This window comes from Boleophthalmus pectinirostris, unplaced genomic scaffold, assembly GCF_026225935.1.
Source record: "Boleophthalmus pectinirostris isolate CB_2022bp ecotype Guang Dong unplaced genomic scaffold, ASM2622593v1 HiC_scaffold_10, whole genome shotgun sequence".
Taxonomy (NCBI): Eukaryota; Metazoa; Chordata; class Actinopteri; order Gobiiformes; family Gobiidae; genus Boleophthalmus; species Boleophthalmus pectinirostris.
The window spans coordinates 33228011-33242113 of record NW_026570971.1 but is presented as its reverse complement, the minus strand read 5'-3'; the positions used below and the strand labels follow the sequence as shown (position 1 = coordinate 33242113).

The window sequence follows — 14103 nt, the reverse complement described above, 5'->3', positions numbered from 1 at the left end:
CTTTATAAAAAGCATTGTTCTGACACTGCTCAGCCTGGAAAGAGTTTCTGTTATGACTCAGCAGTGAAAAAGTGATGCAGCCAAACAAAAAAATGTCCTAAAAAACACCTCTAAAATAAAAGCAATGCAGCTTTAGTCCACACATGAGGTCAGATTATAAAATATGTTTATTCTGTGATTCCAAATGAGTTTAACGGGGCCGTGTTGTGTTTCCAGTGACTTCACCTGCAGATCGAGACAGAGCAGGCCTCATGTGAAGCTCAAGAACCTCCACACTTCCCTCCCTGAGCTGCCCTGACCGCTCAGACCACAGACACACATTTTAGGTTTAAACCAACTGGATTTCAGCATTTTTCAAACTCTTGCAAAAGGTTCCTTTAACTGGGATGGAGCAGGTCAAAGGTTTATGGTTCATTTGCAGATTTTCTACATGGTTGAGTCCAGTGAGGTTCATTTGGACTTCTGATCATTTATGTTATTAGGTTCTTTTTTCAGACCAAGAGTTTGTTTTCATCCCTGACAGTTTGTTCTGCTCCCTGTGCTCTTCCTCAGAGTCTCGTGATGTCGCTGTGACGTGTCGCTCAGCTGATTTATAACAAGGTTTTGGTGCTGTTTTAATACTGGTGGAGGAAGGACGACAGCGCCATCTACAGTCCCACTTCCTCACGACAGTATGCCAGGTGTGTGAGAGTAAAAAAGCCCCTTCGTCCCGGTTGAAAGTCAATCAATCAATCAAACTTTACTTAGCGCTTTTGATACAAAAAAATGCAACACAAAGCGCTCCCGTCCAGTCCGTGGACATGTTTCCATATTTCCCGTGTCCGCGACAAAACACGGGGAAAAACAAACTCTTGGTGTGAAAAAAGAACCTAAGAACATCACATGGTTTATTTGTTTGTTTGTTTTTTCTCTCGGTTGGTGGAGTGTCCATTGATCCAAAGGTTGGCGGTTCAAATCCCACTCTCGACATAAACAAGATTGTCTAATCCACTGATCCAGAAGGTTGGCGGTGCGATTCCAGCTCTCACAGATGAATATTGTCAGTGTGTCCTTGGGCAAGACACTTAACCTCCTTCTCCCCCAGTGTGTGTGTGCACTGATGAATGAATGTGTGAGTGAACGGGTGAGTGGTTCCCTGACATAAAGCACACTGATTCTTTAACTCTTTCCCCCTGGACGCCGACTAGGAACAGCCCATACATATGTTACTGGGGCTACCCATAGAGCATAACTGCATAAAAGAAACAGACTTCCACAAGTGATTAGAAATGATTTTTACACTCATGAACTTCATTGTAACACAGACATATTTGTATCTCTGGAAACCTCAGACTCTGAACTCTTCATTTATGGATGTTTAAATGTGATTCAACTCATTTACAGGTTTATAACAGCTCACTGAAAATGAGAGTTTACCTGCTCAGGTGCAAAATCGAAAACAAAAAACTACATTCAGCATCTGATATATACATGTTCTGAGTAATATATTCATAAAAAAATTAAAAATATACTCTATATACTAAAGTATTTAAACAGATTTCATATCACCAGATACAGTAAAGCCAAGTGTGCACCTGTTTTTACCTGTTGTTCACCTGTGTGCACCTAATTCATTTTTTCCATTTAACTTATTCAACTCATTTAGCTTATTATAATATAATAATATAATAATAAAACTCTTCCCCGTCAGTGTGTGTCCAGTATTTGTCATCTTGGTTACTTTCTCATGTGCAGAGCTCCACATAAGCGTTTGTTTCTGTAGCAATTCTGTCAAACATCTCATCTTGGAAAAAAAGACTGAAATATTTTAAAGGACTCGCCTGGGAAACATCCAGATTTCAGGGCAATTTTGGTTCATAATCGAGTATAAAGCCCGGATAGTTTGTTGGGATATCGCAGGACTCCACACAGACGCATCAGCGGCGTTCTCACCTTCATAAGTTTCACTCACCAAAAGTCCGTCGCTTTTGCTGTTTTCCACTTTATAATCAACTTCAACATCATCACTTTGAAATCTATAAAAGTCACTTTCTCTAAACTTATCCATAAAATACGTCCGCTCCTCATTATTTCTAAAACTGTGCGCCGCAGCGCCGCGATCTTTCCATTGCACGTGTTTCGTGTTGTGTTTTTTCCTGAAGCTCCAATCGTCACTACTTCGATTAACTTCGGAAAAAATCAGTGAAAACATCTCCTTGAATCCTATTGGTCAGTCTAGTGTGGGTTGTAGTGGCCCCAACCTATCACAGTCTCTGTTTACATGTGAAAAACCGAGCTGTTTCTAAAGGTTGTTTAATCACGTCTTTAGTGATACAAAAGACGTCATTAAGGAAACAAGGGGGGTGGTCAAATGTCGTCTTCATGGGGGAAAGAGTTAAATCCACTCGGAGTACAGCAGAAAGAGCTGAGAGTCGACAGAGTGAAACATGTCCAAACGGCTGCTTCAAACGCTTCACAATTATCCTCAATCTTCTCGTTAAACAGTTTCACTTGAACCATTTGAATCATTTTGGAAGCTCCTTTCAGCTCTGCATTCATGTGTGTGTGTGTGTGTGTGTGTGTGTGTGTGTGTGTGTGTGTGTGTGTGTGTGTGTGTGTGTGTGAAATCAGAGCTTATTCAAAGTTATGAGACCTTTCCCTCGCGCCAAAAACAGAGAGAGACACATGTTGGACCACTCCGAAGTACGTGGAGTTTTCCTTTTTTTCATCTCGTCGAGTGAATCCAGAATAGTTTGGGTCAGTTCTTTCAGGCCAGATTGAGATGAAAGTGCACAGTTCTTCAGACAGAGCAGTGCCTCCCGTTAGCATCACCCCCGCACGGAAAGACATCAGATGAGGTATCGATCGTTTTTTAATTATGATTGCACAGAGTTATTTATTTGTGTTGTTGCGTTCTTAGGAGACGACGTGATGAAATGAAACTGTGAGGAATTGAGACTTGTATTGACCCCGGAGTTTGGCCTCCAGCTCAGTTCACTCTCTCTCTTCTTCTGCCAGATCCTCCCTCTCTCTCTCTCTCTCTCTTTCTTATCTCTCTCCAATCTCTCCTCTCTCTCTCCTCAAACACCCTCTCTCCTCACCCTCTCTCACCCACTCTCCCTATCTCTCTCCTCTTTCTCTCCTCTCCCTCTCCTATCTCTCTCTCTTCAAACACCCTCTCTCCTCTCCCTCTCTCACATCTTTACACCCCGCTCTCTCCTCTCTCTCTCCCACCATCTCTACCTCCCCCTCTCTCTCCTCTTTCTCACACCCTCTCTCCCCCACTCTCCCTATCTCTCTCTCTCTTTCTTATCTCTCTCCTATCGCTCCTCTCTCTCTCCTCAAACACCCTCTCTCCTCTCTCTCTCTCTCTCTCACATCTCTACCCCCACCATCTCTACCTCCCTCTCTCTCTCCTCTTTCTCTCCCTCTCTCACAATCTCTCTTCTCCCCCCTCTCTCCCTGTACCTCTCCTCTTTCTCCCCTCTCTCTCCCCTCCTGTCCTCCCCCTCCCTCTCTCTCTCTCCCCTCGCCCTGTCTCTCTCCTTCTCTCCTCTCGCTCTCCCTCTCACAATCTCTATTCTCCCCCTCTCTCTTGCTCTACTTCTTTCTCTCTCTCCCTTTCCATCTTCTCCCTCTCTCTCCTCTTTCTCTCCTCTCCCCCTCTCTCCCTGTCTCTCTCCTCCTCTCCTCCCTCTCTCTCTCTCTTCTCTCTCTCTCTCTCTCTCTGACCTCTCTCTCTCTCTCCTCTCTCTCTCTCTCCTCTGATGCAATTCTTCACCAGCACAAAGATCTACTGTTTTAGAATCAAAGTTCTGTCAAATAAAAAAGATTTAAACTCATTTTTGTTGCTAAGGAAAAGGTTTTGTACTTAATATTGATTTAAATACTGCAATGACATATGACTAGTACTACTACTGCTACTGCTACTACTACTACTGCTACTGCTACTGCTACTACTACTGCAGTGCGATACAGACAATAACTGTATCTCTAAAGGTGCATTATGTAACTTTTCTGGTGGAGTGGTCACCTGCTTGTCTCTATGGTGATGATTTTGCTTTGTCTGGAATGTTCCAAAGTATGGCATTAAACTCCTGCTTCAGAAAATACTCCCTACAAGTGTACAACAACTTACTCTAATGTAACAGATAATACTCCCTACAACTGTAAAACAACTCCCCCTTATGGAACAGATAATACTCCCTACAACTGCACAACAACTCACCCTTATGTAAAAGATAATACTCCCTACAACTGCACAACAACTCACCTTATGAACATATAACTCCCTAATGTATAATACTAGTATCACCCTTATGTAACAGATACAACTGTACAACACTCACCCTTATGTAACAGATTTCCCTACAACTGTAACAACTTTATGTAACAATTTTTACCCTTATGTAACAGATAATACTCCCTACAACTGTACAACAACTTGTAACAGATAATACTCTACAACTGTAATTACTGATTTGTAAGACTTTTATGTAACAGATAATACTCCCTACAACTTACAACTTACCCTTATGTAACAGATAATACTCCCTACAACTGTACTCACCCTTATTAACAGATAATACTCCCTACAACTGTACACCCTTATGTAACAGATAATCTTATTTACATTTATGTAACAGATAATACTCCTACAACTGTACAACACACACTTACAGATAATACTCCCTACAACTGTCAGTTCACCCTTATGTCAAGATAATACTCCTACAACTGTACAACAATTCACCTTTATATAACAAATATCCATTTCAATATTTCATTTAGTATTGATTAGTATTTGAGTAAGGATTTTTATTTTATTTTAATGTTATAAATATTCTGTAATTTTTTGCTTTTTCTCACCTTACACGTGGCTCCATTCTGACACTGTCCGTGACAACTGTTCACATCTGAAAAACAAACAAAAGTATGAAAATCCTGTTGGATAAATGAGGTTCAGATGGAGAAAGAGAAGCAGCTGGACCATGCACTGTGAACTAGGATCAGCGTCCCTCATGCTCTGACCAAACAGAAGTGAACGTGCTTTATTTAGGAATCACAGACAATTTAGAGATGTAAAAGATATCACTGAAATTTGTGAGGAAAATCGGAGGAATTTTAAAATGATTGAACGGAGGCCAGAGATCCAAGATTTTAAGACAGAACTGTAGAAAACTAAGAGGAAGAAGGAGAGCTCTGTTCCACCGGCAAACACAAGCTTTCATTTTGAACTTGATAATATTCGGTACTGTCAAAACTTTTTATATTAAGGTCGTGTTTTACAGAAGCAAAAGTAGTCAAATTTAGCGCTCTTCACACACACAGCCTGACTGATCTGGGAATCTACCGGCGTTTTGTCAGAACAGGGTCATGTGTGAACAAAGCTACAACTAATTTCCTGCATTTTTGATCTGTCAGTTTTCCTGGTAAATAACTGGGAATATGCAGAGAAGTTGTATGTGTATATAAAACCAGAAAAATCCTGGTTACACTATGTGATTATATTTTGTATCCAGCTGTTTTCTGGGACCAGCATGTGACTGAGTGACCAGAAAAATGAATATATTATTATATATCAGATAATACTCCCTACAACTGTACAACTCACCTTTAAGGATCAGATAATACTCCCTACAACTGTGCAAGTCACCCTTATGTAACAGATAATACTCCCTACAACTGTATAACAACTCACCTTTATGTAACAGATAATACTCCCTACAACTGTACAACTCACCTTTAAGGATCAGATAATACTCCCTACAACTGTACAACTCACCCTTATGTAACAGATAATACTCCCTACAACTGTATAACAACTCACCTTTATGTAACAGATAATACTCCCTACAACTGTACAACGCACCTTTAAGGATCACATAATACTCCCTACAACTGTGCAAGTCACCCTTATGGAACAGATAATACTCCCTACAACTGTACAACAACTCACCCTTAAGTAACACATAATACTCCCTACAATTGTACAACAACTCACCTTTATGTAACAGATAATACTCCCTACAACTGTACAACTCACCTTTAAGGATCAGATAATACTCCCTACAACTGTGCAAGTCACCCTTATGTAACAGATAATACTCCCTACAACTGTACAACAACTCACCCTTATGAAACAGATAATACTCCCTACAAGTGTACAACAACTCACCCTTATATAACAGATAATACTCCCTACAACTGTACAACTCACCTTTAAGGATCAGATAATACTCCCTACAACTGTACAATAACTCACCTTTATGGAATAATATATGAATAAATCTGTTGGTATTATAAGAAAAGTTTGTAAAATTCTGGACTCAAAATCTAGACTCATTACACTATAGTTTAACTTATCCCTGTCTGTCATATTGTAATAACGTCTGGACAACAACTTTCAACAACTACTCAAAAAAAAAAAAAAAAAAAAAAAAACTACTCTTTTTTTGCTACTTATTTATATTTTTCCTCTTTGTTATTATATTATTTTGTGATGTGTGAGCTACTGTGTCCAAATCATTTCCTTTGTGGATCAATAAAGTTTGTCTATGTCTAAAATATTATTGGTGCAAAAACGTTTTGTTTGAAGTGCAACTCATTCCATGGAACTAACTTTATTCATCAAACTGAACATTCTTAATATTTATCATATGAATATATCAAATGTGTATTTTTATGCATAGACTTCTTTATAAAATGACTATGATCCCTAATCATTTCACATTTTACTTTAAAACCATAGATTCACAGATACAAAACTTGTCAAAATCATCATTTTCATGTTCCAAAAATGTGCCACAACGTTGTTTAAAAAGAGTCTGATGAAATATTTGATCTTTCATGATCATGTTTAATAATCATTCAGTTGTGGGATGTTTCATTATATTTGAATCCATGTTTGAATCAAATATATTTAATCTAAGGTGTAAACGTCAATTTTAATGTATTCATAAGGAGGAGGCTTTAATTTAAGCCCTTACAGGTTTTTTGCCTTTTCCAGCACCAACTTTTTTAACTAGTGTGCTTTTATTTGATATATGTTATATATGTGCAAAAGAATTAAATACATAAATGGATCTTAAGAGACATATTCCTCATCTCAATTAAAAACTAGTCACAGTCAAAGCTGTATTGTTTTTTTGATTTTTTGATTTTTACTGATTGTACTGTATAAAGTTCTGTTCCAGTCAAATGAAGCTCACTGAGGCTTGCAGTTACAGCGCAAATTTGGAGAACAAAATAGCAAATTAAAAACACCAGGATTATGTAGAGAGATTATGTAGAGAAGGTTAATAAGAACATTTTAAGACCAAAATGACGAGGCTCACGGCTATGGCGACCAGACGTCCCTGTTTAAATGGGACAGTCCCAGTTTTGAGCCTGTGTCCCCTGTCCCAGCAGATTTATACAAAACTAGTGATTTGTCCCAGTTTTATACAAGAAATGTCCCAGGTGTCCTTATTTTGACCACGAACAGTAAAGGGAGGACTATATTGTTATTTGTTTGGCTAAAATACAGAAAACTGAGCTTGAAAATGACGATAAGAAAAAAAAAAAGCGCCGTCAGAAGTCCCTCAGATATGATTGGCCCACAGAGTAAATTCATCTTTTCACTATTTTATCTACACCAACAATCTTTAACCAGGTGTGTCAAAGTTCTGAATGTTGAAAATCTGGTCACCTTAGTCACACACCTTAGTCACAGAGAGAAGAGTTATGGTAATGATCGTACAAACTTATGTGCTAAAGTTGTCATTAATAATTGTATAAAGTTTATGTTATTAGAGATTTGTCATGTTTTGCCAGTGGAAGAGCAGAACCAGCAGTGAAGCGCTAAAGCTAAGCACAGATCCGGTGGACAGACTGGGTTGGAGTTGGGAGTTTGTCGGATACTGACTGATGTGACAGTTCTGGCCCACCCATCCACGGAAGCAGGCGCAGTGATATCCACCAATCAGATTTTTACAAGAGTAAGAGTTTAGACAGGGCCTCCCCGCGCACTCATTCACATCTGCAATACAAGCAGGGCCAGCACCAGGCGGTTAGACGGACAGGGACAAAACACTGAGACAGAGACAAGACACGGAGACACGGGACGATACAGAAGACATGGGACGAGACACGAGACACACAGACACCACACAGAGACATGTCATGATGCATTAGTATCACACACTCTGACGGACACATGTTTACAAATGTGTCATCCACAAACTCCTCAAGACAATGTGAGATTTTAGGTCTGATGCAGGACTAAATCAGGACTAAACCAGGACTAAACCAGGACTGAAACCAGGACTGAACCAGGACTAAACCAGGACTAAATCAGGACTGAACCAGGACTAAACCAGGACTGAACCAGGACTAAACCAGGACTAAACCAGGACTAAACCAGGACTAAACCAGGACTAAATCAGGACTAAACCAGGACTAAACCAGAACTAAACCAGGACTAAATCAGGACTAAACCAGGACTAAATCAGGACTAAACCAGGACTAAACCAGGACTAAACCAGGACTAAACCAGGACTGAACCAGGACTAAACCAGGAACTAAACCAGGACTAAATCAGGACTAAACCAGACTAAACCAGGACTAAACCAGGACTAAAATCAGGACTAAAAGACCAGGACTAAACCAGGACTAAACCAGGACTAAACCAGGACTAAACCAGGACTAAACCAGGACTGAACCAGGACTAAACCAGGACTGAACCAGGACTAAACCAGGACTAAACCAGGACTAAACCAGGACTAAATCAGGACTAAACCAAGACTAAACCAGGACTAAACCAGGACTAAATCAGGACTAAACCAGGACTAAACCAGGACTAAATCAGGACAGGACTAAACCAGGACTAACAGGACTAAACCAGGACTAAACCAGGACTGAACCAGGACTAAACAGGACTAAACCAGGACTAAATCAGGACTAACCAGGACTAAACCAGGACTAAACCAGGACTAAAGGACTAAACCAGGACTAAACCAGGACTAAACCAGGACTAAACCAGGACTAAATCAGGACTGAACCAGGACTAAACCAGGACTGAACCAGGACTATTGTCAGGACTAAACCAAGACTAACTCAGGACTAAATCAGGACTAAATCAGGGCTGAACCAGGACTAAACCAGGACTGAACCAGGACTATTGTCAGGACTAAACCAGGACTAAACCAAGACCAAACCAGGACTGAACCAGGATAAGACCAAACTAGCACTAAACCAGGACTAAACCAGAACTAAACCAGGAATCCCCAAGAGTAAACCAGGACTAAACCAGGACCAAAACCAAACCAGGACTGAACCAAGACTAAAAAAGGGCTAAACCAGGACTAAACCAAGATTAAACTAGGACTAAACCAGGACTAAACTAGCACCAAACCAGGACAGAACCAGGACCAAATCAGGACTAAACCAGGACTAACCCAGGACTAAACTACCACCAGCCCAGGACCAAACCAGAACCAAACCAGGACTGAACCAGGATTATACCAGCATTAGATCAGGACTATACTTAGACTAACCAAAGACTAAACCAGGACTAGGACCAGGATTAAACTTGAACTAAACCTGGACTAAAAAAGGACTACAAATGGATTTAAGAACATTGTAGACTCTGTAGTTGAAGCTGAGCTGGAGACAGGGCAGCATTCTCAGGTGGACTTTTCTGTGTAAATGTCAGATTGCAGATTTGTTGGCCTGGTTTACGCCTCATATCTCTGTCAGTTGAAAGGACTTTTAAGCCATAAAAATAATACGGCAAGTTTGTGGAGCTTTGCAGATCAAACCAGAACCACAGCAGAGTCCAGCTCTCTCTATTTTAATACAAGATCCCAGGAGATAGACGGCACCTGTCCACCACTGAAATTAGACACCTCCCAAAAGAGCTTTCTCAGAGCCTCACTGCCGCTGTGGACCAGGGAGAACATGCAAACTCCACACACACACAAGGGCTAACCACTCTGCCACTGAAATGGGTCACATGGGAGTTTGGACGTGTCATGGCCAGTAATGGTCAAGAGTCACTACAGCAGGTTTTCAAAGTTTTTCAGTGCAGTAAAACTTCAAATAATACTATAGGTCTATTTTTTTGTTAAAATGTTACATATTGGGCATTAACTGACCTCACCTAGTGCCTCCACTCAATTTCATTTCTCTTCAGCGACTAGGTCAGGAATCAGAATACACTAAACCACAGGGTCAAACATAAGGCCCGGGGGCCAGATCCGGCCCTCCAAGACCTTTAATCTGGCCCTCGGCTGATTTTCTACTAAAATATTTTAATTATATTTTCTATAAAAATATTGTTAATTTTCTTTAGTTTATCACAGCAGCGTCTCTGTACGTGGCCCCTCCCACCAGAGCAGCACAAATGAAGACTTGTCTCTTTCCAAACGCTCTTAAAGGACGATCGTTTTGACTGTTGACCGTGACACCCTCATCAGAAAAATGTCCAACATGAGAAAAGTGGAGCCGAGTGCAGGATTTTACAAGAAATATGGACTTATTCCTGTTTGCAGACAAGTTATTTGTAAAACATTGTGTTGAAAATGCATTTTTCTTAAAGTTTCAGCTTGTTCATGATATTATATTTAGTAAAAGAAAGAGTCAATCAAATAAAAAAGATTTCTGTAATAGATTTGTGTTTCTCTGCACAAATATTTGAACTTATTGTTATTTTTGGGGTTTATATGACATGAGTTTACTGATCCAGCCTCTTTGGGATCAAAGTAGGTTGAATACGGCCCCCGGACCAAAATGAGTTTGACACCCGTGCACTAGACGGTTCGCAAAAACGCCAGAAGTGCAAGTTCAGGCACCAGCCAATCAGGGAAGAGTCAGACATTCTGTGTTGGCAACGATTCCAGAGATCAAGGATTTAAAGCCGGAACAAAGACGGCGCGTTCCTCCTTTCACGCACCTGGGACACCCTCCTCCAGAGAACATCGGACGACGGGAGGCGTGGTCAGTCTGAGCCACCTGCCAGGTCCATCAGACTGACCACGCCTACAGGAAGTAACAACAGCTGATATACGACACGTCACCACCAACACCGGTGACAGTTCTGAAGATGGCTCACAGCAGCAGTCGAAACATGTCAACAAAGTAAACACACTGTAGTGCATTGTCTTTAAAAAGAACCTAAGAAGTTAAAGAGAATGTTATGTGAATTTTATCAAGAGGAAAGACGTTACTGTCCTTCTTCCTACAGAATTTAGGAAAAGCTTAATATACCAGTTAGCCCCGTTAACCCGACCAAATAGCAGCAACTGGTTAAATAAAAAACTACCCGCCTACCGTCGAGTGAACGAATCCTAATGCTGCGACGACGGTTTCTACAAAATGAAACAAAGTGAAACCGGCTGATGAATCAGGATATTTAACTGATGCATCACCAGGTGTTTTTGATCATCACATTTCTTTTGTTCATATAAATACGAGTGTTGTCACAATACTGAAATTTCTTGCAAATTTCTCAATACTAAGAAATAGACTCGACACTCAAAAACTCTTTCTTTAGACAACAGATTAGATTTTGGACCTGGCAGTTTCCTGGGAACACTGTGTGAACGGAGCTTTAGAGACTCTGTTAAAAACTAGTCACTGTCAAAGCTGTAATGTTTTGCTTTTTAACTGATTGTAATGTTTAAAAGGTGGATAAAGAGAGAAGTGTTCAGCTCCAGTCAAATGAAGCTCATCGAGGCTTACATTTACAGCGCCAAATTTGGAGGTAAGATCCATATTTGGTAGCTTGATTCAACAGCTGGTTTTACTTCGTGGAAACCGTCTGACCTCGCAGCATTAGAATTCCTTCGCTCGACGGTAGGCAGGTACTTTTTTTTATTTAACCAATCGCTGCTATTTGGTCATGACGTATGTAATGCACCACTAAGAGGGCTATTAATGAGAAAATCTTTTAGGAAGAAGGGCAATAACGTCTTTCCACTTGATAAAATTCACCAAACATTCTCTGGCTTAAATATTAAAATATTCTGACTTAAATATTAAATTATTCTGGCTTAAATATTAAATTATTCTGGCTTTAAATACTTAATCTCGGGAACCGTTGTCAACACAGAATGTCTGGTTCTTCGCTGATTGGCTGGTGTCCGAACTCGCACTTCTGGGTGTCTAGTGTATTTCAATTCCTGACCTAGTCGCTGGAGAGAAATGAAATTGAGCGGAGGCACTAGGTGGCGCCAACCCGGCTACATATTTGGAATACTGTCAATCAAATGTATCCGTCATTAATGTTCATACCTTGTTTATGGATAAAATAGTGAATTTTGTCACGATACTAAAATTTCACTAAACACACAAACTACACTAAAGTACAGACTTGATACTCAAAAACTCAAAAATAGACTCAAAAACTCTGCATTCTAAAGGTTCATTTCTGTTCTGTCAATGGGATGTTTTTAGTATCGATACCTCGTCAAATTAGTATTTTTTAATTTTTTTATTTGTTTATTTATTTCATTCATAAATTATAAAAAAATTATCGAGAGTGTCACAACATCAGACACCCAAGAAATGAATGAAAAGGAGCAGAAAGAAGAGATTCTTATGTTATCTGCCTCATCTAGTTTTAATATCGATTGACACCTGATTTTCGATAACCGATGCTATAGTTATCTGTTTTCTGGTAATGTAATTGTACCCAATGTTTATTTTGTTGTTTACATCTCAGAGTTTCCTGGCTGCGATCGGAGGGGTGTGTCCTGCTCGTAACACGCCCCTGTCTGGGTCAAACTTAGATCTCGTACTTCAGTACCTCACATCTCATAGTACTGCATTAGTACTGCAGTATTTTAAGTACCGGGGAGGTCGCAGTTGCCGGGCGGGATTTTAAATTTAGCTTTACTCTAGCGCACCTGTATCGGATTGCACTTTGAAGAGAAAGAGAGGGAGAGAGCAGAGAGGGGGAGAGAGGGAGAGAGAGGGTGGAAGAGAGAAGAGGGGGTGAGAAAGGAAGGGAGGGAGAGAGGGTGAGAGAGGGAGAGGCGGAGAAAGGGATGGAGAGAGGGAGAGAAGGTGAGAAAGGAAGGGAGGGAGAGAGAGAGAGAGTGAGAGAGGAAGAGGGAGAGAGAAGAGAGAGAGGGTGAGAGAGGGAGAGGGGGAGAGAAGGATAGAGAGGAAGAGAGGGGTAGAGAGTAGAGAGGAGGAGAGAGGACGCGAGGGTGAGAGAGGGAGAGCTGGGGAGGGAGAGAGGGAGTGAGGGTGAGAAAAAGAGAGAGGAGGGAGAGAGTGTTAGAGAGTTTAGAGAGGGTGAGAGAAGAGAGGGAGGGAGGGAGGAAGGTGAGAGAAGGAGAGCGGAAGAAAGGGAGAGAGGGTTAGAGAGTAGAGAGGGTGAGAGAGGGTAAGGGAGGGAGGGAGAGAAGGTGCGAGAAGGAGAGAGGAAGGAATGAATGAGAGACGAAGAGAGGAGGGAAAGAGGTAGAGTTAGGGAGGGGGAGAGAGTAGAGAGGGTGAGAGAAAGGAAGAGAGGGTTAGAGAGTAGAGAGGGTGAGAGAAGAGAGGGAAGGGGGAGGGAGGGAGAGAAGGTGAGAGACGGTGAGAGAAGGAGACAGTAAGGAATGAATGAGAGAGAAGAGAGGAGCAAAAGAGGTAGAGCTAGGGAGGGGGAGAGAGTAGAGAAGGTGAGAGAAAAAGAGAGAGAGAGAGAGAGGGTGAGAGCGCTCAAGAGGGAGAGAGAGTGAGAGAAGGTGAGAGGAGGGAGAGAGGAAGAGAGGGAGAGAGGGGTAGAGAGTAGAGGGGGTGAGAGAAGAGAGGGAGAGAGGGAGAGAGGGTGAGAGAAGGAGAGAGAAGGAGAGAGGAGAGATTGAATGAGAGAGGAAGAGAAGGGGAGAGAGGAAGCACTAGGGAGAGAGTAGACAGGGTGAGAGAAGAGAGAGAGAGAGAGAGAGAGACAGAGGGAGAGAGGGTGAGAGAAGGAGAGAGAGAGAGAGAGAGAGGACAGAGGGAGAGAGGGTGAGAGAAGGAGAGAGGAAGAGAGGGAGAGAGGGAGAGAGAGAGAGGAGGAGGGGACGGGGGGTGATAGTTAAAACGTTGCGTAAACAGACTCCAACCAAGTACGATTACTGCAATACAAATATACATGTACAGTAACAC

At 41.3% G+C, this 14103-nt stretch overlaps 1 protein-coding gene across 1 annotated transcript in view; it reads right to left on the bottom strand.

Moving 5' to 3' along the window:
- LOC110153422 (protein jagged-2-like) overlaps positions 1-14103 on the bottom strand; it is a 121956-nt gene that overhangs the window by 39288 nt on the left and 68565 nt on the right. The window contains exon 10 of the mRNA XM_020917306.2: positions 4849-4895. Within this exon, the coding sequence (XP_020772965.2) occupies positions 4849-4895 (47 nt within the window). The remainder of the gene's footprint in view (positions 1-4848; positions 4896-14103) is intronic.